The sequence below is a fragment of the Corvus kubaryi genome, unplaced genomic scaffold (assembly GCF_017639235.1).
Source record: "Corvus kubaryi isolate FWS band 111438036 unplaced genomic scaffold, C.kubaryi_AGA036_p1.0 37373, whole genome shotgun sequence".
NCBI classification, from domain to species: domain Eukaryota; kingdom Metazoa; phylum Chordata; class Aves; order Passeriformes; family Corvidae; genus Corvus; species Corvus kubaryi.
The window spans coordinates 712,956-738,754 of NW_024581121.1; the positions used below are offsets into that span (position 1 = coordinate 712,956).

General features: G+C 60.7%; 4 protein-coding genes across 7 annotated transcripts; 2 read left to right on the top strand and 2 right to left on the bottom strand.

The window, feature by feature from the left end:
• Positions 1-231: 231 nt before the first annotated feature.
• On the bottom strand, positions 232-15,740 carry IQGAP3 (IQ motif containing GTPase activating protein 3). The gene is made up of 38 exons (XM_042034526.1): positions 15,299-15,740; positions 14,540-14,627; positions 14,042-14,198; positions 13,729-13,806; positions 13,471-13,547; positions 13,272-13,339; positions 12,891-13,004; positions 12,298-12,476; positions 11,909-11,996; positions 11,493-11,656; positions 11,226-11,313; positions 10,917-11,080; positions 10,597-10,757; positions 10,257-10,381; positions 9,918-10,081; positions 9,637-9,727; positions 9,388-9,555; positions 9,128-9,270; positions 8,884-9,054; positions 8,513-8,596; positions 7,958-8,029; positions 7,343-7,412; positions 6,752-6,960; positions 6,390-6,542; positions 6,116-6,279; positions 5,747-5,971; positions 5,521-5,661; positions 4,965-5,049; positions 4,437-4,669; positions 4,217-4,349; positions 3,820-3,922; positions 3,518-3,662; positions 3,267-3,354; positions 2,810-3,022; positions 2,523-2,689; positions 2,268-2,369; positions 1,789-1,897; positions 232-1,533 (listed from the first exon to the last, which is right to left on the bottom strand). The coding sequence occupies exons 1-38, from the start codon at positions 15,639-15,641 to the stop codon at positions 1,420-1,422; spliced, it is 5,241 nt and encodes a 1,746-aa protein (XP_041890460.1). The 5' UTR covers positions 15,642-15,740; the 3' UTR covers positions 232-1,419.
• Positions 15,741-16,651: 911 nt separating this feature from the next.
• Positions 16,652-20,734, top strand: TTC24 (tetratricopeptide repeat domain 24). 4 transcript variants are annotated; one of them, XM_042034531.1, is made up of 10 exons: positions 16,652-16,933; positions 17,226-18,050; positions 18,128-18,346; positions 18,430-18,558; positions 18,695-18,816; positions 18,934-19,050; positions 19,169-19,239; positions 19,340-19,404; positions 19,520-19,652; positions 19,893-20,734. In XM_042034531.1, the coding sequence occupies exons 2-10, from the start codon at positions 17,246-17,248 to the stop codon at positions 20,071-20,073; spliced, it is 1,842 nt and encodes a 613-aa protein (XP_041890465.1). In that variant the 5' UTR covers positions 16,652-16,933; positions 17,226-17,245; the 3' UTR covers positions 20,074-20,734. The 4 variants fall into 4 exon arrangements, with proteins under 4 accessions (XP_041890465.1, XP_041890461.1, XP_041890464.1 ...); XM_042034527.1 differs by having other exon boundaries at positions 17,226-18,346; positions 18,430-18,816; XM_042034530.1 differs by having other exon boundaries at positions 17,226-18,346; positions 18,430-18,816; positions 20,542-20,734.
• A 156-nt stretch (positions 20,735-20,890) lies between these two features.
• NAXE (NAD(P)HX epimerase) lies at positions 20,891-23,132 on the top strand. Its single transcript, XM_042034533.1, has 6 exons — positions 20,891-21,147; positions 21,429-21,537; positions 21,954-22,064; positions 22,185-22,298; positions 22,381-22,528; positions 22,611-23,132. Exons 1-6 carry the CDS (start codon positions 20,966-20,968, stop codon positions 22,811-22,813), a joined length of 867 nt encoding a protein of 288 aa, XP_041890467.1. The 5' UTR covers positions 20,891-20,965; the 3' UTR covers positions 22,814-23,132.
• Positions 23,095-25,747, bottom strand: GPATCH4 (G-patch domain containing 4). Its single transcript, XM_042034532.1, has 7 exons — positions 25,554-25,747; positions 25,023-25,096; positions 24,848-24,940; positions 24,509-24,616; positions 24,297-24,397; positions 24,126-24,176; positions 23,095-24,000 (listed from the first exon to the last, which is right to left on the bottom strand). The coding sequence occupies exons 1-7, from the start codon at positions 25,627-25,629 to the stop codon at positions 23,406-23,408; spliced, it is 1,098 nt and encodes a 365-aa protein (XP_041890466.1). The 5' UTR covers positions 25,630-25,747; the 3' UTR covers positions 23,095-23,405.
• Positions 25,748-25,799: the final 52 nt, after the last annotated feature.

A 25,799-nucleotide genomic window follows, 5' to 3' on the forward strand; every position in this document is an offset into this window, starting at 1 on the left:
TGAAAGTGGCCTAAATTCCCCGTGCAAGAGCTGAGCTGGTGCCTCAGCACCTGACTCGGCACCGCTGCGAGGGAGCCGGGCCCTGGTGTCCCTGGCCAGAAGCTAAGGGGGCACCTGCTTTGGGAACAGGGGCTGTAGGGAACGTCACCAGCCTGAAGGACCCTGGTAAGCAAGGGGGGAGGCAGGTGAGGACCACAGGGAAATGATCATCCAGAGCAACTCTGCCTTTTCTGATACATCTTTATTTAGAGTAAACAAGCAGAGGCAGCACAGCAGGAATCCAGCACGGAGGGGGATGGAATAAGCAGCATTTGAGGCATTTATATGAGAGAAGGGAAAGAAAAAACACATAAAAACTTCATAAACAAACATCATTTTCCAAAAGACGAGACAGAGCCTGAGATGCCGATAGATCAGGTACCATCCCCCAAAAAACTTCCTTTGTGGAGCAGGTTTGGGACCTGCTGCTCCTGTGCCTAAAGGAGATGGGGTGGGAGGAGACTGGGACCACCAGCAGCTCCTTTCCCATCCCATGGAAGGGGCTGGAGAAGGAGCTCACATGGAGAGAAAGTGCTTTAAATGCAGCCACGGCCAAACACAGTCATTGTGCCACCCTTGAAAACCAATTAAGCACCAGAGCAAATCAAGATGGGACAGAGACATCACCACCCCTACTGGGATGGTGGTGTGGGGTTGTTCCACAGCAGATGGCAGGCACCAACATGGTCCAGAGGTGTGGTCCCTGCTCCAGTCCCTCAAAGCATCCCTGGGACAGCAGTGACACTGAGCCTCTGCCTTGGATTTCTGCCCCAGCCTGGCTGAACAGCAGTGAAATTCATCTTTAAAAACCAAAATTCTTCTATTGCACCTCAATTTACTAGAGAAGAGCTCACAGCTGTCTTCACAAGCAGTTATTGCCTCTCTGTTCTGGCCTCTCCCTACCCCTCCCTATAAAGGCTGATTCTGACATTTCCCCAGCCTTAGTGTAAGGAATATATATATATATATATATATTAGAATACCTTTATTAGATCAGTAAAACCTGTGTAGTGTCCAGAAATACAGAGTGTCCTTGGGCAGCTGCCTGTTGGCAACACAGGAATTAAACAGCCAAAATACCCAGATAAAAAGTAGATTTTAAGAGCAACACATTCTGCAAAAGCTTTGGCAGCTGCACCCTCCTGCAGGGAGGTTGGGCACTGGTTTAGTACCAAGCTCGGGGTGCCCAGGGCTGGGGCTGAGCCCTGTGTGCCCCAGTCAGGCACCGCTGGCTGCAGCTGCACAAGCACACTGCGTCCATGCAGGGAAGCTCCATGGGCAGCAGCAGCGTCCCTGCCCTGGGACCACTGACCCTGAGGTCTCTTTGGCAGGTTTACATTGTCCCCCTTCCCTACAGCCCCACCCCCACCCCTGACCCTGTTACTTCTTGAAGAACTTCTTGTTGAGGAGGAAAATGAGCAGGTTGACATTGACCTTGGCCTTGTCGAACATCTTCATGACTGCTACGCCCTCGTACTGCAGCTGCAGCAGGTCCTGTGGGAGAGGGGACTGTCACCACCACCCGTGCTGTGCCCAGCCAGGGGAGCCCAGCCACAGGTCCCAGAGACAGGGATCAGCACAGAGCTGGGTTTGCAGGGGGAGATGCACAGCGAGGCTGCCCCCAGCACCTCAGGGAAGGGCTCCACGGGCTCCGAGCCCCCACAAGAGCTGCAGACACCACCCAGCCCCCACAGACCCCGGCTGCCCTCATCCCTCCGGCCCCCAGCAGCTGCAGAACAGGCTCCACACCTGGTAGTGCAGCTGGAAGTGCTCCATGTCGATCCCCATGAATTTGGCTTTCACCTGGAACCTGCCTGACTCCTCACAGGGGATGATGTCAAAGATCACGTTCCTGAGCCTGAGAAGACAGAGCCACTCACTACCAAAAGGGGCTTCACAGCTTTAACACAACCAAGGAGCAGGTCACGCACCCAGTGCACCCCCTCAGCACAGCAGCCAGACCCACAGCCCAAACCCCACTGCAAATCCCAACCTTCCTGCATTTTCCTGCACAAAACTGCTTGCCCCATCCATGGCAGGACAACAGTGGCCCATGTGCATCCTCCTCCTCGGTTATTTTTGTCTACCTGCCCAAGTTTTCATTAAATCATGCAATATCCTGAGTCAGAAGGGACCCACAAGGATCATTGAGTCCATCAAGTCCAACTCCTGGCCCTGCACTGAATAACCCCAAGCAAGAGCTCCTCCCCTGGGGCAGGGTTACGCACTGGCTGGGCGGCAGGTCCTGGATTTCCAGCAGCACCCCCTTCTCCCACAGCTGGGCTGCCGTGTAGTGCAGCGATGGCAGCTTCTTGCTCTTCCCACTGACCCTGCAAGAGAAGGAACCACGTGCTGAGAGCTCATCTCCAGCCATCTGTGACCCCTTGGATCCCCAATATGTCCCAGATTCACAACAACCAGAGAGCAATGAAAACGAATAATAGTATTTTTAAAAATTACTGATTTTTGGTAAGGAACCGCACTTGTTGCTGGCTGCCAGGTTGTCAAGGCTGGTCTTGATGTACTGGTTGTAATAATCAATTTGCTCCTCATAAAACAAGGTCTTGGCATCAAGGCCCTCCAGGGTCTGCCTCAGCTTCAGGAGCTCCCTGTGGCGCTGCTGCCGGTGACGCCGCTGGTTCCGAATGTCCTGGAGGAAACAAAGCGGTGCCAGAAAGCCAAAATACGTCATTATGAGCTTTACCAGAGCACCAGAGCAGCACCTCAGTGGGGTTTAGGGGTGATACCCAATTTGTGTCCCCCAGCAAACCTTGGCCAGCTCATCAACGAGCTCCTGGTACCGGTTGGCAGAGTCCACCAGCCCCAGGCTCTCCAAGCGCCGCAGGTTGCGGATGACCTTGCGCTTCTTCTCCTCCATGGAGAGCTGGCCGTTGGCAGCCAGGGAGCGATGGCGCTTCAGCGGGGCAGAGGCCTGGGCGTCTCGCAGCGCTCGCTGGCGCACGAGGCGCTCATGGGCGGCTTCCTAGGGATGAGAAGGGATGAGCCTGGAACACAGCTGGAATGGGATACAGAGATGGAACAGCCAAACTCCTTCACCCACGCTTTGATGTGGGTCTCTCCTGGCCCAAGAACGCGTGATTTTTCTGAAAACCAGAGTCCAGTCACTGCTGGACCAGTGGAGCAGGGCAGCTTTTTGCTGAGGATTTTTTGCCATTTGCCCACAAAGTTTTGCAGTTCATGCCCAGCAGCAGCCTCACACATCCCACCTCATGCTCTGAGGCTGGTGTCCACAGGATTTCCGGGAGGGAATCTCCTGGCTGCGACTGGATCAAATCCACCAGCATCTGCTTGGTGCTAGAGACCAGAGGGAGATGTCAGGCATCCACTCCAGACCAGCACCCTCCACACAATATTCAGTTGCCTCCCAAGAGTTTCTTGCCCGTCTTGAGCATCTCAACCCCCAGTACCCTTCCAACATCCCCAGGACCCTCCTGATGCCCGCAGAGCCCATCCTCACCTCAACAGCAGGCTCCTTGTGTCACTCTCCTCGCTGCTGGCTGCTGGCACCAGCTTGTTGGTGAGGGTGAGGGAGATCTCCGTTCTGCTGAGCTGGGAGAGCACCTGCTCAGCACCACTGTCTCCTAGGCTGGCAACACTCTCCCCTGCGAGGGCAGAGAGAGCCCTGCTAGCAGTGTTGGGCTCTAGAGGGCTGACTTTCCATGCCCAAAGCAATCCAGCTCGAGCTTTGTGCAAAGAAAGTGTACCCATGTCCACCCTCCTCTCATCAGGGTAGGGGGTGGGTCCTGGAGTTCAACCTACCGACCAGGGACTGGACTGTAGGAAGCTCATCAAGATCCTCCAGGAGCTCATGCAGGGGGTCACTGTGGTGTGGTGCGATGGAGTCCTGGTGCTCGAGCAGGAGCTGGACAGTGCAAGGGATGAGTCAGTGGCAAAGGAGGATGCAAAGGGAGAGCGAGGGAGGGTCAGCCAGGAGCGGCACAACGCCCTTTGCACCCAAGAGGGGATGGAGAAGATACGAGGTTTGCAAAAGGACAAACCTGCAGAATCTAGATCATTTCCTTGCTTAGAAAAAATGGGTCAGGAAGAGGGAAGCTGTGCCAGGGGTGGGATACAGAGGAATGCAAGGAAATGCAGCAGAAAGCCCAGGAGGTGGGAGCAGAGGAAACAGATCTTGCCATGAGCATTATGCCCTGACCTTGTGCGTGTTGATGAGCTCCCCCACAGTGATGTAGATGACTGGTTTGGCCACTGCCACCATCTCTGAGTACTCATCCATGTTAAACCTCTCTTCAGGCTCAGGGACACAGCAGGCAGCAGAGATGAACCTCCTGCAGGGAGGGAGCCCTTTGGTCAGCCCCAAACCCTGCCACCAGCTCCTAGCCGCCCTCCCACGCCCTCGCCATCCTGGGGCCCACCTGAACTTGTTGTGGGTGTCCTCCAGGTACTGGTTGAGCCCGCAGAGATGGGCGCTCTCCCCCTCAAAGGCCTTGCGGGCAGCGGCGTGCTGCAGCACGTTGGCGATGGACCCCAGGCTGCGGCGGTGGTCGGGGTGCAGGGCTGCCCCGGCAGACACGGCCACGATGTCAAAGCCATCGGGGGCCACCACCGCCGGGTTCATGAAGCGGTAGTAGAGCAGGTTCCCCACGATCTAGGACATGAGACAGGCTGGGGGTTGGGGAGCAGATGGGTTGGGGCCCAAGGAGCTGATGCTCAGCAGGGAAGGATGTTTCATCCCTGCACTGCCTGGTAGGATCCTCTTGGCAGAGATGGCAGTGCAGGGAAAAGCCCACTCTTGGCATTTCCTTAGTGGCTCAAGGAAAATGCTGATTTGGGCACATTTTTAAGTCAAGAGGACCTGACATTCTGTGGAGGGATATTGGCCCTTCATGAACAGGCACAGCTGAACCCCACCAAACTGTGCAGACACCCCAGTCCCAGGGTACCTTATCAACCTCCTCTGCCGGGGCCTTGGGGAATTTCTCAACCAAGGACATCCTCAAGATTTTGGCCATGTAGCGCATCCCATAGCTGAGGAGAGGCAGGGAGAAGGCCATCAGCACGTGGGTCCACCCTGACCCAGTCCTACTACCCATCCATCCAAGAAGCAGCAAGCCACTAGCCCTGGGGTGATGGAGAAGCCCACAGGTGGGATTGGCAGCTACAGCACCCCTCAGCTCCCTCCCCCACCCTGCTGCCAGCCCAGGCATCTCTGGAGGAAGCCTTCATCCTCTGAGATGACCACAAAGCTCAGATTCCTCCTGGCAGACATCTCAATGTCAGCAGTAAACTGCCCAGAAACGGAGCAGAAAAACAAGCCAGCCCATGGGGCACTGCTGATATTTGGGGTTCCTCTTGCTGACAGTGCAGTAACTCAGTCCTGCAGCAGCAAAGGGAACAGGAAGCCCCCCATAACCCAACCTCCTTTCTAAGGCCTTGCTGGAGACACCTTAGAGCCAACAGCACTGCCGGGCTGTGCACAGAAACCATCGGGATACTTACGGGATCTTGTCAACAGAAGAGGTGATGGCAGAGACAAACTTGTCTGTTATTGCCAGGAGATTGCGGATAGAAATATCCAGCCGCCTTTGGACCTCGGGATGGCTGAGAGCCTGCTCAGGGCTGACCTCATACGGGAGCTTGCTGTGAAGGGAAGACGAGGTCCCCATCACCATCCCAATGCCCATCACCCTGTGGCCGAGCCAAGCCTTCTAACCCGGGGTCTGACCTTCTGTGCCCACTCTGCGACTCAGTCTGGTTGATCCACGCTTTGTAGATGTCCACAGGGTCCGTGCGGATGCTGAGGGTCTTGTCCTTCAGGACCTCCTGCACCGGGCCAGCCAGGATGTGCCGCAGGGCCTTCTGCCCACGCACATTGCGGTAGAAGCTGACCACCAGCCGGATCACCGTGGCATTCCCCGTCAGGATGTCATGAACATGGTCCACCTTGGACCTGGGGACAGAGATGGGGCAGATGGGATGAGGGGATGGACCAGTGTGTGTGCTCCCCACGCAGGAGGCAGCAGACAGAGGAGATAGCAGCATCCAAGCCTTTCCCTGGGCCTGTTCCCAAACCAGGGCACCCACAGACACCCACCTGATCTCCTCCTGCAGTGCCACTTTGAAGAGCTGGAGTAGCAGATAAGCCTCCCGTGGGTTGGACGCGTAGTTGTAAAGCGTAAAGATCACAGACTCCATGAATTTGGTGGACTTGTTCTGGGGCATCTGGAAGATCAGCCTGGCCAAGTACACTGGCTGTGTCTGCAGGGAGGAGGGACACCAAGCTCACCCAAATGTTGTGGGGTGGCAGGGAGCCCGGTCCCTGCACTGCCCTGAGCTGTGGGGGACAGAGCAGAGCCCCCCAACCCCACCTGCAGCAGGTAGAAGAGGTGCTGATAGGCCTCCAGCTTCTGCCGTTTCTCCTTGCTGAGCGACTTGAGCCCCTTCTGCTTGTCCATGGACATCATCTCTGAGAGCTGCTCCTTGTTCTTCTTGGTCAGCTTCTTGCAGTGGGAGACGACCTCCTGCAGCCACACAGGCAGGGAGAGAAGCACGGGGGTCTGCCTAAGGCTCCAGCATTCTGACCAGTTTCTGGGAGAGCCAGAGGCACCCCAGTGCTCCCCAACCCCTCCCTGACCCCTCCAACTACTTAAAAAGTGAAGCAGAGACAAGTCCAAGCTGCGATGAGGGCAGGACCACACGAGGCAACCGAGTCCTCCCCCACTCTCCCAACCTGCAGCGTGATCCTGTTCTTGACCAGCAGCCCAATCTTGATGTCCATGAGGTCCAGGTCGCTCTCCAGCTGCCGGCTGGCACGGATCCCCTTCACCACCTCCTCCTGCAGCCGCAGCACCTCCGACTCCTCCCAGAAGTCGTGCTGGCTCTGCTCCAGCAGGTGGATGAAGCGCCGGACGATGCCCAAGGGTGGACTCTTGGTGTGGACTGTGGCAACGCACAGCAATGCCATGAATACTTGCAGGATGGAGGATGGAGTGGCCAGCCCCACTGCAGACCCCCGGACCCCCAGCATTCACCCAGACACCCCATCCTCTTCCCCAAAAAGCATCTTCTTGCAGCACCAGGACATGGGACAGCACACGGCCACACTGTGCAACAGCCTCCAGGAAGATTTTGGGGGCAGATGGGAAGCCTCAGGGCTGATGACCAAGGACCACCAAGGCTCTGACACTTCTGTCCTTGCCAAGGGGCCACCAGTGGCCTACCTGCCACTGCTTCCCCACTGTTCAGAGCCAGCAAGGGAAGAGGCAGAGTCCCCTTCCCAATCAGCCATCACACTTCAGAGTGGCAATGAGCAGGCACTTACCCAGCATCCTGTAATCTCCATGGGCCTTGTTCGCTCGCACAAAAGCCTGGATTTTAATTACAGCTTTAATCTGCCAGGACAAACAAGGGGGTGGGAGATGTTTTTCCATAGTGTCCCTAACACACATGGGGAGTGAAGGAGAGCTGAACAAGCACATCTCTGCCTGGTCCCACTGCCAGGAATGTATCAAGGCCTGGGATGAGGGTCTCTGCAACCCAGGAGAGATTTTGGGATTCTACCCTTCTCAGTGGTCATTCCCTTCCACTCACTGTTTCAGAAGCTGCAGAGACTCCAGGGGTGCAACTTCACTTCCTGCAACTGACACTCCCCCTTTTCCCCCCAAAATTTCCTCCCCCTTTTAATGGGCATCTTGAAGTCACTGTTTTTTGATGGAACTGGAGTGGTTTTTCTCTCCTCCCACTTTACAAAACCCAAGAGTTTGGCTTCCAGACCCACCAGGCACCTATCTGTCCCCCTGCCAGGATGAATCAGTTCTCCTTCCAGCTGCACTGCAAGCACTCGGGGACAGGGATCCAACTGTGTGCTCTGGATCATCCCCCTCCATCCCCACCAACACGGTCCCAGGAGTTGTTTCACTCTCATCCCATCACTCACGTTCTGCCTGAAGTATCGCAGCCTCTCCTGGTACTTCCTCTGTGCCTGCCACATCCTCACGGCCGCCTGGATCTGGGACAGATGTTCAAACATTTGGATTCTGGAAGTACTTGCTAGGCCAAAGGGAATGGGTGGAGGGGAAAAATCATGAGGACTTCTAGGGGAGGTTTAGGTTGGATATTAAGGAAAATTTCTTTAGGGAAGGGCATTGGCACAGGCTGCCCAGCAAAGTGGTGGGTTCACCACCCCGGGAGGGATTTACCACCCATAGGGATGGAGCACTTGAGGACATAGTTAGTGGTGGCCTTGGCAGCGCTGGAGGAACAGCCGGACTGTGATCTTTAAGGGCTTTTCCAGCCTCAACGAGCCCATGGTAACAATTCTGTTCCAGGATTTTTTTCTCCCCTGTCCCCTCACACACTGCCCTGGCCCAGCTGCCACAATCCCCCCTGGCTCCTCTGCACTGGGCAGGGGTAGATGCCACACTCGCAAGCTGAACAAGCAGGCAACAATGCCCAACAGGGGAACAAAGGCTGAAGAAAGAATCTTCCAAACCTTGATTGCAGCCTCTGTGTTGGCTTTCAGGTAGTGCAGCCTCTCCAGGTAAGCTCTGCGCTGCCTGTACCCCCTCCAACAAGCCTGGGCACAAGAAGACACCACGTAGAGAGACCTGCGTGAGGTCACTGTGACTCTGTTGGTTTTTCAGGGAGCACATGAGGAAAGAGCATAACACAGCCTAGGGGAAGAGGAAACCAGCACCCAAAGCAGCTACTGTGAGAGAAACAAGCCCCACACTACCCTCACAGCAGTAAAACTACAGAGTAGCACACGCCGGCACTCCCTGGACCTGACGGAAGATGCTGCGAGCAGCTGCCCGTGGTTTGCGTTGCTGTGCTCAGAGGAGGGACAGATTCTGGCTGCATCACCTGGATCCGAATGGCAGCCAGCCTCTGCTGGCACAGGACGTGCCGCCGTGCCGTGAACTCCCGGCGAACGAGGAAGCCCCGGAGCCGCGCCTGCAGCCTCACCACTAAGGCGACGTTGGACGCCCACAGGCGCTGCCGGCCGTGCGCCGCCGCCACTCGGGTGATGACCGACTGCAAGGACACCAGGCACCAGCTCAGCCCCAGAGATGCCGCCGGTGCCCACCCAGCCCCATCCTGCCCATACCTGGATCTCCTCCCGGCTCAGATGTGTGGTGTTGAAGCTGCCATTGTGTGGGCACTGCCAGCTGCCCTCCAAGGTCTGCACGTTCAGGTAGTACTCGGCCCCATCCAGCAGCCTGTGCCGGATCCAGGATGGCTTCGCGCTCCCTGCGTACCAGGATGGATGGGAGCTGCTGGAGAGTGCTGCTCCCCCCAAACACCCGGGCCAGGGGTGCACCCCAGGCCCCCAGGGTGGGGGAGGTTTTGCAGCCCCCAGGGTTTTACCTGCTGGTCTCTTGGTGGCCATGAGAGCCGCCAGCTGCTCCTGGTAGGCGTCAGCACAGGCGCTCACCACCCCGCGCAGGGCCACGTCAGGGTTACACAGCACGTGCAGCGTCTGCGACGCCTTCCCTTCCTTGATGGCCTGGTTGATGGCAGCTGTGCCCAGAGCCACTGCGGGAGCAGAGGGGCTCATGTCAGCCCCTTCTTGTCCCCCGACCTCTGCAGCAGCACCCACATGGGGAGAGCACTCACTGCTCCTGGCTGCCACTGTGTCCTGGTTGGCCTGGCAGACCCCTTCCTGGATCTCCTCCCACCAAAGCACAGCTCCATTGTCCTCCGTGGCCTGAGAGATGGGGGAGATGGGGTCTAGTGAGCTGGGCAGCCCCCTTTGAGCACCTCCTGCTTTGCAGGTGCTGCATTGCTGGAGTGGGGGGTTACTTCACAGTCTTGTGACCAAAGTGGGGTACCCTGCATCCAGGGGCGGATACCATGCTGCTATGGAGGTACTCCACAGCTGATGATCCCCACCCCACCTGGATTTTCTGCCTCCGTGCCCTGGACAGGACACTGTGGTAGCGCGGGGCGGTTGGAAGGGCGATGTCGGGCAGGGCGGGCGCCAGCAGCAGCAACGCCGCCAGCGTCTTCTCAGGGTCCGCCTGCAGCAGCGCCTCGTTGACCAGCCGGACTGCATGGACTCCTGTGTGGGAGGGAAGGGACACAGGTCAGCCCCTCCAGTGCACCCAAGGGAGTCACAGCCCAGGGTGGCATGAGATTCTCTGGTGTCTCATTGCGGCTGGAATCCCAGTGCAACCTCCCTCCCAGGATATCTGCAGGCCCCCTGCACGCCCAAACCTTGTGTGGGCAGGACTCACGGTTGTTTTCATCCTGCACTGATAAATTGGTGCTGTTGACACTGTCCTGAATGTCATTCCAGCTCAGGAACTCAGCTCCTGCTCTCCTTGACTGGCCTTTCAGCTGCAACAAGTCATCAAAGTACCTGCAGGAGAGACACAGGGCAATGACTTGGTGCATTCCAAGCAGGGCTCAGTGCATTCCGAGCAGGAGGGCACCTGCCAGAGCCAGCTGCCCAGCTCTTCAGACAGGCACAGGACATGAAGGCTGCTGGAACAAACCCACAAAAAGCCCAGGCCCCTGACCAGCCCCTCCCACAGGACTTCTTCACACCAGCCCCCAACACAGAGCCCAACTCACCGCTGTGCGTTTGCATCCTCAACTCCTGAGAGGCCCAGGGCAGGGCTGACCAGGCTGCTCCAGAGCCTGTTGGGGTCCCTGGCATCCAGGGCTTGGTTAACCAGTGCCACAGCCGAGAGCATCTCCACAGCCACAAACAGCTCCTCCTGTGCCAACTCGCCCTGCATGGGGCAGGCAGAGACACTGAACCCCCATAACCTCATCCTCCAGTCCCAGCTGCTCCGGAGAAGCAGCAGCAGAGGAAGCACCGCAGTCCCAGCAGAGGCATCGACCCCCCCAGAGTCAAGGGGACCCATCGCCCATCCCCGGGGGTCTCTCACCCGCGGGTGCTGGCACTGCAGCAGGGCCAGCTGGTGCTGGTACAGGGGGGCAGCAGGGGCGTGCACATCAGGCAGTTGTGCTGCAGGGTCCATCAGCGCTTCCAAGGTTTCTGCTGGCATCCCTCGGCGGACAGCAGCGTTGATCCGGCCAACAGCCTGCAGCACTGAGGAACAGACAGGGGAGCTGGCACAGGGAGGCTGCAGGAGGTGGCCATGCCCTGTCTCAGGGCCAGGCTGCCAGCAGGCCCACCAGCTCCAGGGATGCACCAGGAAGCAGAACCTGCAACAAGTGTTCACCAAGGCACTCACTGGCTCGCTCCTTCTCGTCCCTCCGGTTCGCTGTGAGGATCCCTGCCTGCACCTCCTCCTGCTCCAGCAGCTCCAGGTAGCCCAGCTCCTGCAACAGGTAGAGAGGGGTGTCATAGCTCATCATGCTTGTGCTGACAGAGCAGCCATGCTCAGACCCCTGGCAGAAAGCTGCCAACTCCCCAGCCCAGGGGACCCCCCTCTTCTGGGGGACCATGGCATGCCCCCCAGCACAAGTACCCCACACCACAGGCTCCTGCCAGCCCCTACCAGCGCCTTCTCCTCCCGGTCCACGTTCAGCTGCTCCAAGTAGAGCTCGAGGTTGTCGCGCTGGAGGCAGCGCAGGGCCAGGGTGGGGTCCTGCAGTGCGCGGTGCAGCGCCAGCACATCCTGTCTCTCCAGGGCACTGTCCACCTCTTCCAGAGCCCCACGCACTGCAAGAGGCCAGTTCACTCCAGAGGTGAGCAGGTAAATCATCCCACAGCTCCAGGGAGCAAAGGCAGCTATGGCTGAAGCCTGCATTCCCGTCATTTTAACTTCTCCTTGGAAATGCACACCCAGCCCTTCTTCCCACTAGGACTGAGGCTCCTTTCTGCTATGCCCACCTCTCTCCCCATGCCCTGGGCTACCATGGTCCCACTATAAGCCCCGGAGAACTCCCAAAGGGAAGCGCCAGCTTTGCTCACCATTCACTTTGTTGATGTTCCCTTGGATTTCAGCCTGGGTCAGACACCAGTCATAGACGTCCTCTCCTTCGGGGATCACCTGCACGTACTGGAGAGGGACTCCCCAGCCTGAGCTTTCTGCCCAAGCACACCCCACCATGCACAGTGGGGTGCCCCTGCAGATGCCTGGGCTCATTTCCCAACCCCAAGCCCTGAGTGAATCAGCCCCCAAAGAGGAATCATCTCCCCAATCTTCTGCTCAGCACAAGGGCTCCCAGGCTGCGTTTCAGCCAGCAAGCACCGTATGGTCTCTGGCCAAGGGACCCCTCCAGCTGGAAGCACCCCCCAGCCCAACAGCAAAGGGGCTGCTCCTCTCCCAGCCACCCCGGAGCACCCTGTGCCCTCCTCACCCTGTTTCTGGCATTGCTGCCCTTCTCCAGCTTGGCCTGGTGCAGAACCTCCTGGTAGGCACCTGCCAGCTCCTCACGCAGTCCCACCAGCATCGCGTGGGGGTTGTGGAGGGTCTCCATCGTCTGGGCCACCACCCCCCGCTCCACCGCTTCGTTGATGGCCAACACTGCGGCGTGGACTGGAGGCGAGGCGGGGAGGAGGTGGGTGAGATGGGACATGGAGGGGCAAGATGGACCCCCCACTTTATCCCTGCAGGCAGTGGGACAAGACATTCCACGGGCGATGGTGGGAGCCTGCCCTGTTTGAAAGGCAAGCTGCAGTCTCCAGCACCCAGGAAGTCTGTGTCTCACAGGAAGCCCAGGGAATGCAGAACCCCAGATGCTGCTGGCCAGGAAAGGGCTGTGCCAGCACCTGCATCCTTGTGCTGGGCCAAAAGAGAACAACCTGGTGCGTCCCACTGCATCCCAGAGCACCATCACCTCCCCGAGCATCCCCTCCCAGTTTGCTGGCCCCAGATTTGGCGTTCAGGGGCTGAGCCAAGATCCTGCTACAGGCTGACAGGCAGCCCCACTCCCCACCAGGCACCCATCACCTGCTGCTTCATCCACTGAGAGCTCATTGGCCAAAATGCCGCCAATCTTGCTGAAGGCAGGCAGCTGCAGCCCATACTTCTCCAGCTCCCGCTTCATGTTGTTGATCTCCTCCTCTGGAGCAGAGCACAGAGGCAGCACTGCTCAGCACCAGCCCCGTGGCCCGGTGCTGGAGCAGGGGCAGCCAGCAGAGCCCCCACTCCCCTGCCAGACCAAGAGGGGTGCAGAAAACCCCTACACTGGGGTGAGCATCCCTGAGGCAGCTTTGGCAAAACTCATCCAAAACTAGCACTCCTCACATCCCTCCTGCCACGGGACCCCAGAGCATTGGTGGCAACCCCCCCTGGCAGCCCCAGCCCAGGTCTCCCCGCATGGTGCCATACCTGTGAAGTCCACTTTCCCATACAAGTCCTGGATCAGAGGAGCCAGCCCCAGCTTGAAGAGGTACAAGCTGAAATACAAACCCACACCGTGACATCACCTGCTTCTCCCTCCTGACGCTTCTGTGTCACCTGAGGCTGACACCACCAGAGGGCTCATAAGCACAAACACATCCCATGACAGCCAGGCCAGGGCACCCACCTGAGTGCATGGATGCAGTAGACCACCCGGGGCATGTTCTTCTTGTCATAGATGTCAGTGGTCTCTGGGTGGAAGATCTGCCAGCAAGACAAGAGACACCTCAGGTGGCAGTGGCATCAAGATGGTCCCCAGCTGGGCTGGTGTCAAAGAGTGGGGGGCAGAGACGAAGCCCCCCTGCTATACCAGCACCCCCCAGTACTGCCACAAGGCAAAGGCCAGTGTGTTCCTGGGCTGGGGAAAGCAGAGGGGAGATGTTACCGAGGGAAGCCCCACGTGGCTCATGGCATCGCGCCAGTAGTTGATGTTATCCGTGTGCCGGAAGTGAAGACCAGCTGCCTGGAAGAGAGGAGCTGAGGTCAGGCTGAACCCCACTTTCTCCCATCCCTGGGGTCCCCCTTGCCCCCAGACCAACCCAGCCAGGGCGGGAGGTTAAAGACAGAGGCAATGCCTGTGGCCTCAGTGACTGCTGTCAGCAAGTCCCTCCTCACTCTGCCCTCACCAGCAATGCAACGGTCTGGGGGCACACCCCAAGGGGTGCTACTACACCTTCCCTCTGGTGCCACAGCCTTACCTTGTACCGTGTCTGTTCAGGGTCGTAGATCTTCTTCAGCGGGACAATGGCAGGGGCAAAGCAGTGGCCCAGCTTGGCCAGGAGGACCCCGTTGCGCAGGCTCTCCTCCAGCTCCGTGGGCGGAGGCAGCCCCTCACCCAGACAGGCCTCCATCCAGCTGGCAGGGCAGAGACAGAGCACGTCACAGACCCCCAGCACCCCACCTAGCAGAAAAGCACCCAAAGGACATCCCCCCCCAACCCCATTCCAATAAATCCTCCCTGGCAGGGAAGCTCAGCCCTCAGGCTTTTGCTGCTGGGTGGTTTTCAGTTTGGGTGTAGGGCTGAGTGTCCCCCCACAAAAAAACAACCCCCCAATCACCTTTGGAGAGCCACAAAGCCCCAGGATCCAGGCAGCATTCCGCAGCATTATAACCCCACCCATTCCCCCTGTCTCTCCCCTTGACACCCCTTTTCCCCCCAAATCTGAGCTCGAGGATCTCCCCAAGTGCAGCCCCACCGCTTGGCTTCTTCCAGGTGACACAGGTACTGGTAGGCAACGTTCTGCCTCCTCTGCTCGTCCATCTCTTCTGCAGTTGGGCGCTCACCTGGGGAGAAAGGGGGCCTCTGATCAGAGCCCCCTGCTCAGGGGAGATTTTTGAAGCCCCCATGGCCACTGAAACTAAGATTTGGGAAAGGCTTTGGGTGCAGTAATCTCCCACAGCCCTCGTGGGAGTGGCACCAGCGCCACCAGCCAGGCCCTTCTGGCAGTGGGAGGAAAGTTTCCGATTTCCCTTTTTCCCAAATAACGGCCATCAGGGCTGGCAGTGCGGGAGGGCCCAGAGCCAGCATCCGGGGAGGAGGTGGGGAACACAGCTGCAGGTTTGGGGTCCTTTGACACTGCTGGTGCTGGAGGCATGCACGACTTCTGGGGGGCACCCGGCTGCCCCCCGACAAACCACTCCTCAAAATATGTCCCCCCCCAGTTTGTCCCCAGGTGCCTGGCACCTTGCCACCGCCGTCCCTCTACCCACATCCAGACCTGCCTGTCCCCCCTCAGCCCCCTGCACCCCTAGACCTGACCGCTCCTCCCATCTCTCTGCACAGCCACGCGTCCCTGTCCCCCCGGCACCCCACACCTGCCTGCCCCCCCCAGACTTACCTATCCCCTCGCATTCCCCTGCACCCCCAGACCTATCTGTCTTCCCCCAGCTCGCTGCACCCCACACGCATCCTCCCGCACCCCCACGCGGCAGCTCCCCCGGTGCCGGTCACTCACAGCGCCCCGGCCCCGCTCCCTCCATGGCCGCGGTGGCTGCGGTGGCTCCGCCCGCGGTTTGAATCTCCCGCCGCCCACGTGGCCCCGCGCGGGGGCTGCCGGGCACCGGGACCGCGGCACCGGGACCCGCACCGGGAGCGGCACCGGGACCCGCACCGGGACCCGCGGCACCGGGAGCGGCACCGGGACCGCGGCACCGGGACCCGCACCGGGACCCGCGGCACCGGGACCCGCGGCACCGGGACCCGCACCGGGAGCGGCGGCACCGGGATCGGCACCGGGACCCGCACCGGGAGCGGCGGCACTGGGACCCGCACCGGGGAGCTCCGGGAACACCGAGCATGCGGGGAGGGGGCACACACGGAAGGAGCGAGGGGATCCCCGGGTTGCAGGAGGACCCTTGGGGTGCAGGGGCTGGGCACACACCGGGGTGCAGGGGGAACTTGTTATAAATGTACTGGGGTATTGGCTTTTCGCGTGTTACAAAATTATTATGTATTGTGACGTTGGTTTTTGCATGTTACTTATTGTTGGGGGGGGCTTTGCCTGGGTTCTGTAATGTAATGCTGTAGAATGTCTGTTGTTTGTGTGGTCAGTTTGGGAAGGATGGGGGGGTCTTCACATTCCTGGAAAATCTATTAGAAGAAAAGAACCCAAAACCAGACGGAATGGAGCCAAGGAGGAGATAAGGCTGATGTGATGATACTCAGCAACTCCAAAGAGTTAATGAATTATGCATGATGGTGATGAATACGAAATAAGCGATGTACTTTTAAAGACGATCTTTTGGATGTAAAGGTGTGCCTTTGGATCTCTGCTGAAGCACCTGGCCGGCCGTAACACCCTTTTTGTTGTTGTCTCCTAATTGTCCCTTTTATTACATTTTTCTTAAAATTTTACTAAGAGTGAACCTCGTTTTTCACAAACTCATGGGTGAAGAGCCAAGCGAGGGCTGCTGGGGGACTCCACGGGCTGTGCCAAGGGGTCAGCACTGTGCCACACCAAGGACGTGCCACCCGGCCCCAGCATGCCCTGTACCCTCACTGCCCTGAGCCCATCCATCAACCTGCTCCACAGCATGAAGCTGCCCCTGTGTGGAGCAAGCCCCCAGCACCTGCCACAAGCTGTTGAGACAGCGAGGAGCCGGTTGTGTCATTCATCACATGGCTGTCCTGTCCATCACACGGCTGTCCTGTCCATCACACGGCTGTCCTGTCCATCACACAGTTTTCCCATCCATCCAGCACAGGTCTCATGCTGGCATTGCTGCACTGAGTTGCCATGGCACTGCACACCACGCTGGTGACAGGGATGAAACTGGAGCCGGTGGGGCCATTGCCGGATGTGCTTTCCCAGGAACAGGCCTGGCTTTGTCCCAGCCTGTGCCACTGCCTGGCACGCTCCTGTCGCTCAGAACCCGGCTGTGCTCCAGCACTAGGCGCCAGCGTCCATCACCAGGGGCTGCGACCCGCTCCAGGCAACTTTCCAGGCAGCCCAAGTGCAGAGGCCCCTCAGACATCCTCCATCCCCGCATCAGAGAGCCGTGGCTTGCGGCAGCGACGCGGCTGCGGCGGCGGGGATGCCCCGTTCCTCCGCTCCCCGCTCTCGGCACCCTTTGCACCTGAAGAGCAAACAGTAAGTGTGTGCAACCGGTTATTCTGCCTCCCAAAAAGGCACCCTGGGAACATCCCGCTCCACGCTGTGGTGTCCCTCCTCCTCCCCCAGTGACCTCTTTCCTCTCTGGTGGCCACCAAGGTTTGTCGGGTCCTCCATGGAAAGGCCTTTTTCCTTCCTGAAACTTATTAGCAAGCAGGTTGCAAGACATCCCTAATTTTTCATAAATAATATAAAATAACGCTGCATGTTTGAAGTGCTCCCTGGCAGGACCATGCTGGCTTGGCTGCCCAAGCACCTCTCTGTCTTGCAGGCAGGTCGGTGCCCCTGCCCATGGATTCGGAAGAGGCTGCTGACCTGGGAGTGAAGCCCACCACCCTCACACACCCCACCACCCCCTGTGCCCCCACCACCACCACCACCCCTGCAGCCCCCACAGCCCCCACCAGCTGCAAGAAGAGCTGGAAGAAGAAGGAGAAGGCCGAGGCCAGGGAAGCTGCCCGGGAGGGAGGGGATGAGGCGGCAGGGCGGGTGGCTGCGATCGAGGGCCTCACACGAGCTGGGCACCGAGCACTGGCACTGGGTGCCGGGCGGGAGGCAGTGGGGTGCTTCAGGAAGGCCCTGCTCCTCTCCAGGGACATGGTGAGCCCCCAGATCCACAGGGCTTGTGCCTTCAACTTGGGGGCTGCCTACGTGGAGACTGGGAAGCCCAAAAAGGGCCTTGAGTTCCTCCTCCAGTCCCAGCCCTCAGAGGCAGAGAGCAGGGACCACTTGGGGAGCCTTTATTTCAACGTCGGGGCGGCTCATGAAGGGCTCCGGGATTTTCCAAAGGCTTTGGAGTGTTTTGAGAAAGTCGCCGGCCACGCCAGTGCTGCTCAGGCTGGCGGCCGAGCAGGAACCTGCGTGCAGATGGGCTGCTGCTACCTGGGGATGCGGGAGCCGGCGCGGGCTGCGCGGTGCTTCCTGGACGCGGCGCAGACCTACGCGGCGGCCGAGAGCCCCGAAGCCGCGGCGGTGGCTCTGAGCAGGGCGAGCGGCTCCATGCTGCAGAGCCGGCGGTTCCGGGCGGCAGAGATCGCCAGGGTCCTCGCCCGGTGCCGCTCGCTCTGCGAGACCATCCCCGACCTGGCCCTGCGAGGTAACGCTGCGCTGCACCCTTCATTCTCCGGGCCCTGGGGAGCAGCTCCCACCCCTGCTTTTCCTCTCTGCCCCCAGGGAAACTCTACAACGACATCGGCCTCGGCTACTCCCAGCTCCACATCTTCTCCCTGGCTGCCGAGAGCTTTGAGCGGGCCCTCGGGCTCTGCGGTGGGGAGCCGGAGCGGGACGGGCGCCGGGAGGCTGCGCTGCTGCAGAACTTGGGTGCTGCCCACAACGCCCTGCGCAGCTTCGGCTCGGCGCTGGGCTGGCACCGGCGTGCGGCCGCGCTGCACGGTGGGTGGTCACACCGGTATCTCTGGCTCTTGGCTTTGCCGGACGTGCCGGCTCGGGATGGAGCCCTGTGTTCGCAACTCCAGGTGCTCTGGGGAACCGGAGGGCTCAGGGGCAGTGCTTTGGGAACCTGGCGTATGCCTGCAGCCAGCTCGGGAGCCACGGAGCTGCCGCCGAGAACTACCTGCACGCCCTGCAAGCCTTCCGGGACTCGGGTGAGGGGAGGCACAGGCACCCCCCTGGGGGGAGTCTGCAGCATCCGGGTGCCAAGCGGACTCAAGCTGGGTGATGCTGCCTGCCGGGGATCTCGGCTGAGCCGCGCTGGGACCGATGCAGCCCTTTGCCTCCCAGGGGACTTGCAGGGGCAGTGGCAAGCGTGCGAGGGGCTGGGCTCAGCGTGCTTCCATCTGGGAGACCCCCAGAAAGCCATCGGGCACTATCAGGAGGCCCTGATTTTGCTTTCCCACTGTCAGGTAAGGCATGATGAGGCACCCCCAGGGCCAGACCCTCCTGTGCATCATGGGGCACTGGCCTCAGCCCTGGGGCACACCCACTCAGCCCATCGTACGTGTGGGCTCTCTCCACCACAGGACAGCCCCAGAGCTGCCCACAAACGGGTCGTGCACAAGCTCACGGATGCCATCCAGCGCCGACTCCGCCTTAGCCACCTCTCTTACCAGGGGGGCTGGGCACCCACCCCAGCCCTGGTGAGCATCACCCAAGGCATGGGACACTCGGGGGCTGGGAACTGGGACCCCAACAGGGGTTGTGGCAAGAGGTGCCTGAGTTTGCTGGGCAGAGGGACACACGTGTTAATCCCATCAGGAGCCCAGCCAGCTGCAGTTTTGCTCCACACTGCCCCGTGCCAGCAGGACACGGCTCCAGGGGAGCGAGGTGTGAGTAGGAAAGCTGCCATTGTCTCTCTCCTTCCTCTGGAATGAGTTTCCAGCATCATGCAGGAGACAAGCCTTCCTTCCTTCACTCCATGTCCTTCAGGGGGAAAGCCCAGGCTGCGGATGAGCTGCTCATGTGTATGCCAGGAGCATGTCCCAGGCATTCAGGTGAGAGGGTGCAAACTAAACGTGGGGTTGAGCCATCCAGGCAATTCCTGACAGAGCTGAGGCTTTGGCACAGTCTGATACTGTGTTCTTGCCTCTTTATCCTTCCTTCCTGGAGGCACAGGAGTGGCCCCAACTGGTGGTCTCGCACTGGAGCCCTGCAACCCACATGGCCTCCTGGGCACCTCTGGGGAGGATGATGATGGTCCCAGCTCAGCTCCAGGGTATCACAGTGAGCCCAAGGTTAACAGGTGGGTGAGCAAGGGGAAGGCACGTCAGTACAGCCCCTGGCACCCAAATACCTCTTCAGCACAAGTGACTTCTCCTGTTTAATGGTGAAAATGCAGAGATTTTTAAAGATACATAATTCTGGGTAGCACGTTTGGGGTCATTCCAGCTAGATCCTAGGGAGGGTTCAATCACAATGTGATGGGGAGAGTTTGTCAGAGATGCTGTCCAGAACCCCCACATGAGGTTCACTTGTCTCTCAGTAAGAGAACCACCAGCCCCCTGCACCCAGCCAAGCCGCCCCATGCTGGCCCCCGGCTACGTAAGTACCACACGCAACCAGAGCTTGGCTTCCCCAGCGAGCCCAGGCCTGTGGGTCTCACACTGCATTCCTCAGGGCATCAAAACCACCAAACCCTCCATCCAAGGGCTCCAGAGCGGTAGGTGATGCCTTGGGGGAGCGGGCAAAGGAGCGGATGGGAGGTTTGGGCTCCAGAGTGTCCTCTGAGGGGAGGGTTCATGGGTGGAGACCCCAGCAGGGCTTGGGACACTCCTTTTTCTTGGAATGGACACAGCCCCAACTCTAAAGTCACAGGGGCTGGGGATTTTGGCACCTTGTAGCCAACATCAAAACCAACCTTCTTGGCTGTGAGGATGGGGAGGATGCCCTGGCACAGGTTGCCCAGAGAAGCTGTGGCTGCCCCACCCCTGGAAGTGTTCAAGGCCAGGTTGGACAAGGCTTGGAGCAACCTGGGATAGTGGAAGGTGTCCCTGCTATGGCAGAAGGGTGGGACGAGATGGGCTTTAAGATCCCTTCCCACCCAGAACAGTCTGTGATTCCATAATTTGATTATTCCATTTTGCATCCTGCTGGACACCCTCACTCCCCGTGATGCTTCCATGACCTCGCAGCCTCGACGATGACCCCACTGCCACTGCTGCTGGCTGCTGGTCCCGCCGGGGACCTCGCACGGGGACCAGGACTCTGTCCCTCCTCTGCAGCCTCGTGTGACCAGGAGGACACCGGGGAAACGCCGTTTCTCGGGGAGCCTGTGCAGGCCCAAACCGGAGAGGGGGGCGTTGAGCTAACACGGTTTTGACCCCGCTCCGTTTCCGCCATCCTTTGCACGTCGCGGTCCCGAGGAGGAAATGAAGGAGCTGGCGGGGCCCGGAGGCACCGCGGCCTCTGCGCGGCTCCGCCCCGGCCCCGCCGCGCGGTGAAGGGCGCTCCGCCCCGGGGCGGCCCCGCGCCTGCTCCGTGGAGCGCTGGGTGCCGGTCGGGGCCGTACCGGGCCGTACCGGGCCGTATCGGGCCGCACCGGGCCGTGCCCGCCGCATGCCGAGCCCCCGCGCACTGCTGGGGCTGGGGCTGCTGGTGGCGGCGGCGCGGGCGGGCGGGCGGTGCCGGGGCTGGGGCTGGGAGCGGGACTGGGACCGGGAGCAGTGCCGGTGCCTTCCCCGCCGCGCCATGCACGTCCCCAGCGCGGGGTCCGGCCCGACGGGGCTCCGCTTCCTGGGGTAGGGCCGAGGGAAGGAGGGAGGTGGGAGAGGAGGCGGGGGGTGCTCGGGGGATGGAGGCGGCACGGGGCGGGGGTGCGGGCGGGCAGGACGGGATCCGGGCGGGCTGAGGGGTGCGAGGGGTCGGGCAGGACATGGGGTTGGGGAGCAGATGTACACGGGGGCTCAGCTAGACTGTGTGTGTCCCCCCCGGCTCATGCTAAGTCGAGGGGATCATAGCAGCCCCCAGGCTGGGCCTCGACGGGTTTTGCGGTACCCAGAGGTGCCATCTCCCACCCCAGGCAGGAGGAGGCCCAGGCCATCGACCAGGAGCTCTTCACTGAGTACAAGTTCAGCGTGGACCAGCTGATGGAGCTGGCGGGGCTGAGCTGTGCCACTGCCATTGCCAAGGTGGGGGTCCTGGGGGGCAGAAGGGGGTCCTGGCACTGTGGGCTGAGCTGCACCACTGCCAGCAGCAATGTGGGGTCCTGATACCGTGGCCTGAGCTGTGCCACTGCCAGGGTGGGTGCCCGGGAGGTGGGTAGGGGTCCTGGGGGAGAGTTCACTCGCAGCACTATGGGCTGAGTGCTATCACCACCATCGACAAGTGGGACCCCAGGGGGCAAGGGAGAGTTCTGGGAGGTGCTAGCATTGTGTACCACACTGTGCTACCACCAAGGTGGGCACCAGCAAGGCAGATGGTGATCCTGGGAGTGGTCCCAGTCCCATGGGCATGCCAGTCCCAAGGTGGGGGTCTGGAGGAATCCTGGCCCCATGGCGTGGGCTCACTTCCCCATCATAACCCTGTGCCTCTTACCCCCCATCAGGCCTACCCACCCAGCTCCTTCACCACGAGCCAGCCCACTGTGCTGGTGGTCTGCGGGCCAGGGAACAACGGCGGTGATGGGCTGGTCTGCGCCCGGCACCTGAAGATGTTTGTGAGTCTTGCACAGGCAGCCGCAGGGTCCCTGTGCACCCCTATGGGCTCCAGGGTTCCACTCCTCTGGCTGCTGCTGGTGCCAGAGTGGGATTAGTTCAGGTCCCTTCTGCGCTTGCAGGGCTACCAGCCAACCGTGTATTACCCCAAGCGCCCCAGCAAGCCGCTCTTTGAAGGTTTGACTACCCAGTGCAAGAAGGTGGATATTCCCTTCCTCCCCGAGTTCCCAAGTGAGGTGAGCAGCCCCCAGCTTGGGAGCGCCTGCCCCTGGAGCTGTGTCTGGGACTGCCCTTCACCTGCTGCTGTGCCTGCCGCAGGCTGCGTTCATCGACGAGCTCTACGGCCTGGTGGTGGATGCGATTTTTGGCTTCAGCTTCAAGGGAGCGGTGCGGGAGCCCTTTGGCAGCATCCTCAGCACCCTCGAGCGCGTCACGGTGCCCATCGCCAGCATCGACATCCCCTCAGGTGAGTACTGGCTGCACCTGCCGGAGGAAGGTGCCCAGCCAGGGTGGTCCCAGCTCCAGCCTGGCCACGGGGCTTGTTGCAGGCTGGGACGTGGAGAAGGGGAAGGCAGATGGCCTCCAGCCCGACATGCTCATCTCCCTCACGGCGCCCAAGAAGGCGGCGATGCATTTCACCGGCCGGTACCACTTCCTTGGGGGCAGGTTTGTGCCCCCTGCGCTCCAGGAGAAATATGCTCTAAACCTGCCGGCGTACCCCAGCACAGACTGCGTCCTGCAGCTGACCTAGAGCTGGGGCCAGAGGGGCTGGGGGGGCCAGGCTTGGCTTCAGCACTGCACACCAGGGCCAAATTCTGCCCAAGCCTCTGCTAGGAGGGTGCTCAGCACCTCACCGGGCTTCAGCGTGACCCAGCAGGATCGAAGGTCACTGCAGACAGAAGGCCCAGGAGGTGGGAGTGGTGAGGGCTGCAGGGGGTTTGGGGTTGCTGCCTAATCCAAGTGCTACAGGTGTAAAGGTGACCTGGGATCCAGGGCTCTGCCACTCACAGCACCACTCACACTTCAGGATAGTCTGATTACAATAAAGATTTATTCATGCCCTTGAAAAAGTATTTCAGTACTCTGCAGGGTCTGACAGGCCCACAGCAAATGGGTCCCTGCCGCAGAGCCTGGAGGGAACCAGGGTCACCCCTGAAGGTTCAGGTGGTGAAGTAAAGCTTGATCCAGCTCCAGACCAACCTGTCCTAGCCCAGCATGCCCACAGTGCTGGGCTCCATCTGGAATGAGCTCAGAGCACCCCTGGGCACCCACCAGCACCAGGATCAGGACCCTTACAGCCAGGTGGGACTGGCAGCGCACAGCATAGCAGCCATGTTACTTGCTCACTCTGGCTCCTCCTTCCTCTTCCTCTTCTTCCTCTTCTTTGTAGGGCTGTGTCTCAAGTTTGGCTCATCTGTGTCTTCTAGAGGTATGTCTGTCTCAGCCAACTCTTCTTTGTCCTCCTCTTCCTGCTGCTTCTTCTTCTTCTTCTTCCTCCTCTTTGCAGCCTTTCCCTCCCCTTCTACCACCTCCTCTTCTGTGCTTAGCTCTGGCTTCTTTTTCTTCTTCCTCTTCATGACCTTCTCCTCCTCTCCTGATACCTCTTCTCCACAATGCTCTGTGACCTTCTTCTTCTTCCTCATGACCTCCTCCTCTCCTGTCAGCTCCTCTTCTCTGCTTTGCCCCTGGTTCTTTTTCTTCATCTTCACCACCTTTTCTTCTTCCAACACCTCCTCCTGTTCTCTGTTTGGCTCCTGGCTCTGTGGCACCTTGGGGCTGGCTCCATCCCTGGACTGTTTCCTTTTCTTCTTTTTGCCCTGGCTGCTCTCTGGGGGCTCCTGCTGCCGCTCCCTTTGCCGGTATGTGGCCAGGAAGGCTCGTTCCTGCTCCTCCAAGCGTGCCAGCTTGGCACTCATGGTCAGGCCGTGACGGGCACCCCTGCAATGACCGCAGGCAGTGAGGAATGGCACCTCCCCAGCAGGGAACATGTTCCCCAGCCCAGCCTGCTCAACAGCCCCTGCAAGGAGGGGACAGCCCAGCCGTGCAACCCACCAGCCACTCACTTGTGCGCCGTGCGGCCCCCACACGCCTGCACCAGCTCCTCGTCCGTCAGCCTGCGGGACACAGACAGCATGTGTCACCCCCAGCATCCGTGTTGGGGGAACACGGTCTGGAGCAGGGCTCCACCTCGCAGCCCTCGTCTCTCCCCATCAAGGGATGGGGCCCAGCCTCACCTCCTGACCGAAGAGAGGTCCAGCTTCTCCTCCTCCTCACTGCTCTCAGAGCTGGCGGGCAGTGTCACGGACTCCTCCCCACAGGCTGTGAGCGTGGCTGACTGTAGCACAGAGGGACTGTGAGAAGGGGGAACAAGGAAAACAGGGCTCTGGAGGCCACAGCAGCAATGGGCTGGGGGCCATGCAGCCCCCAAGCTCCTGGGGCCAGTTACCTTCACGAAGCGGCCGTACAGCAGGCTCCCGCTGTTGCCAGCCTTGCGCGGCTTCTTATTGCTGATCCTGCCTCCCTGCTCTGAAAGCGCCTTCACAGAGATGCCATCCTGGGCAAGAAAAGGCAAAGGACTTGGGAATGATCTGTCCAAGAGGCTTTGCCCCTCCAGCAGCACCTCTCCACCACCACAGTCCCTGCGCACGGTGCTGCTTGGTGACAGGGGCTGGGGGGGTGGCGGGGGCACCCCGGTTGGACAGGGATGGGGTTGAAGGCAGGGGAGGGTTGTTGGGGTCCCTTCGGTGGCTCCTGTACTGCCACTGTGTCCCCCCAGCCCTCCTACCTGCCCGGCCTCCACAGCGATGTTGGCAGCCGCCTCGTTGAAGACGTGGTCCCACCAGTGGAAGGTGAAGGGCTCCGCTGCGTCGTGTCCCACCTGCGGGGTGCAGAGGAGCCGCCGGAATGGCTGCGGTGGGCAGCGGGCAGCGGGCCAGGCCCGGGCGGGGATCGGCACTCACCCCCGCCGTGTCGCACTTCACCTTCACCCGGATGGCCTCGGCGATGCCGTCCTCCCGCCGGCCCAGCCCCTGCCCTGCGGACCAGGCACCCGTCACCCCCGCACGGCCGGGGGGCACCGGGGGCTGCGGGTGCTGCAGGACCCCGAGGGCCGGGGGCGAGGTCCAGACCAGAGGGTCCTGCAGAGGGACGGGGGCGGGGGCTGGGCTCTGGAGACCACTGAGGCCTGGGCTGGGGACCTGGGGGCTGCCGGGGTCTGCAGGGTCCCGGGGCTTAGGGGTGGCTGGGTCCTGGAGGGAGCCGGGGCCTGGTGGGGGAAGACGGGGCTTGGGGGGAAACACGGAGGGACACGGGGCCTGGAAGGGGGAGCCGGGGCTTGGGAGGGGATAGGAGTCTGGGAGAGCCGGGGGTTGGGAGGGGATAGGAGTCTGGGGGAGCCGGGGCTTGGGGGGCAGCCGGGGGCGCTCAGGGAAGGCCAAGGTGGGGCGGGACAGGCCGGGGACCGCGGTCCGGGGACCCCCGTCCGGCCCCACCTCGGCGCCAGCCGTGCCGCCTCAGCTGGGTCTCGGCGAACAGCATCCCGCGGCCCGGCGGGCCCGGCGCGCTCATGGTCCGGCGGATCCGGGGGATCCCGGAGGGTCTCGGGGGTCCCCTTGTGTCCCGGGGGTCCCGGGAAGCGCAGCACGAGGCGGGGCGGGGCACGGCCGGGCGCCGGGAAGGGGCCGTGCGCATGCGCGAGGGGCGGGGCCGAGAGCGCGGCGGGGGCGGGGCACGGGGGG

What these genes read in the sequence shown, in the direction of transcription:
- IQGAP3 (XM_042034526.1), bottom strand. Translation starts at nt 15,641, where the DNA reads ATGCTCGGTGTTCCCGGAGCTCCCCGGTGCGGGTCCCAGTGCCGCCGC. An exon ending in AGTGCAGGATGAAAACAACC is followed by an intron (nt 10,082 to 10,256) that starts GTGAGTCCTGCC and finishes CCTCCCACACAG; the next exon opens with GAGTCCATGCAGTCCGGCTG. An exon ending in ACACAGAGGCTGCAATCAAG is followed by an intron (nt 8,030 to 8,512) that starts GTTTGGAAGATT and finishes CATCTGTCCCAG; the next exon opens with ATCCAGGCGGCCGTGAGGAT.
- TTC24 (XM_042034527.1), top strand. Translation starts at nt 17,246, where the DNA reads ATGGATTCGGAAGAGGCTGCTGACCTGGGAGTGAAGCCCACCACCCTC. An exon ending in GCGTGCGGCCGCGCTGCACG is followed by an intron (nt 18,347 to 18,429) that starts GTGGGTGGTCAC and finishes TCGCAACTCCAG; the next exon opens with GTGCTCTGGGGAACCGGAGG. An exon ending in GGGCACCCACCCCAGCCCTG is followed by an intron (nt 19,051 to 19,168) that starts GTGAGCATCACC and finishes TAATCCCATCAG; the next exon opens with GAGCCCAGCCAGCTGCAGTT.
- GPATCH4 (XM_042034532.1), bottom strand. Translation starts at nt 25,629, where the DNA reads ATGAGCGCGCCGGGCCCGCCGGGCCGCGGGATGCTGTTCGCCGAGACC. An exon ending in TCGCTGTGGAGGCCGGGCAG is followed by an intron (nt 24,617 to 24,847) that starts GTAGGAGGGCTG and finishes TTTCTTGCCCAG; the next exon opens with GATGGCATCTCTGTGAAGGC. An exon ending in TGTACGGCCGCTTCGTGAAG is followed by an intron (nt 24,398 to 24,508) that starts GTAACTGGCCCC and finishes TCTGTGCTACAG; the next exon opens with TCAGCCACGCTCACAGCCTG.
- NAXE (XM_042034533.1), top strand. Translation starts at nt 20,966, where the DNA reads ATGCCGAGCCCCCGCGCACTGCTGGGGCTGGGGCTGCTGGTGGCGGCG. An exon ending in ACGGGGCTCCGCTTCCTGGG is followed by an intron (nt 21,148 to 21,428) that starts GTAGGGCCGAGG and finishes CTCCCACCCCAG; the next exon opens with GCAGGAGGAGGCCCAGGCCA. An exon ending in CAGCATCGACATCCCCTCAG is followed by an intron (nt 22,529 to 22,610) that starts GTGAGTACTGGC and finishes GGCTTGTTGCAG; the next exon opens with GCTGGGACGTGGAGAAGGGG.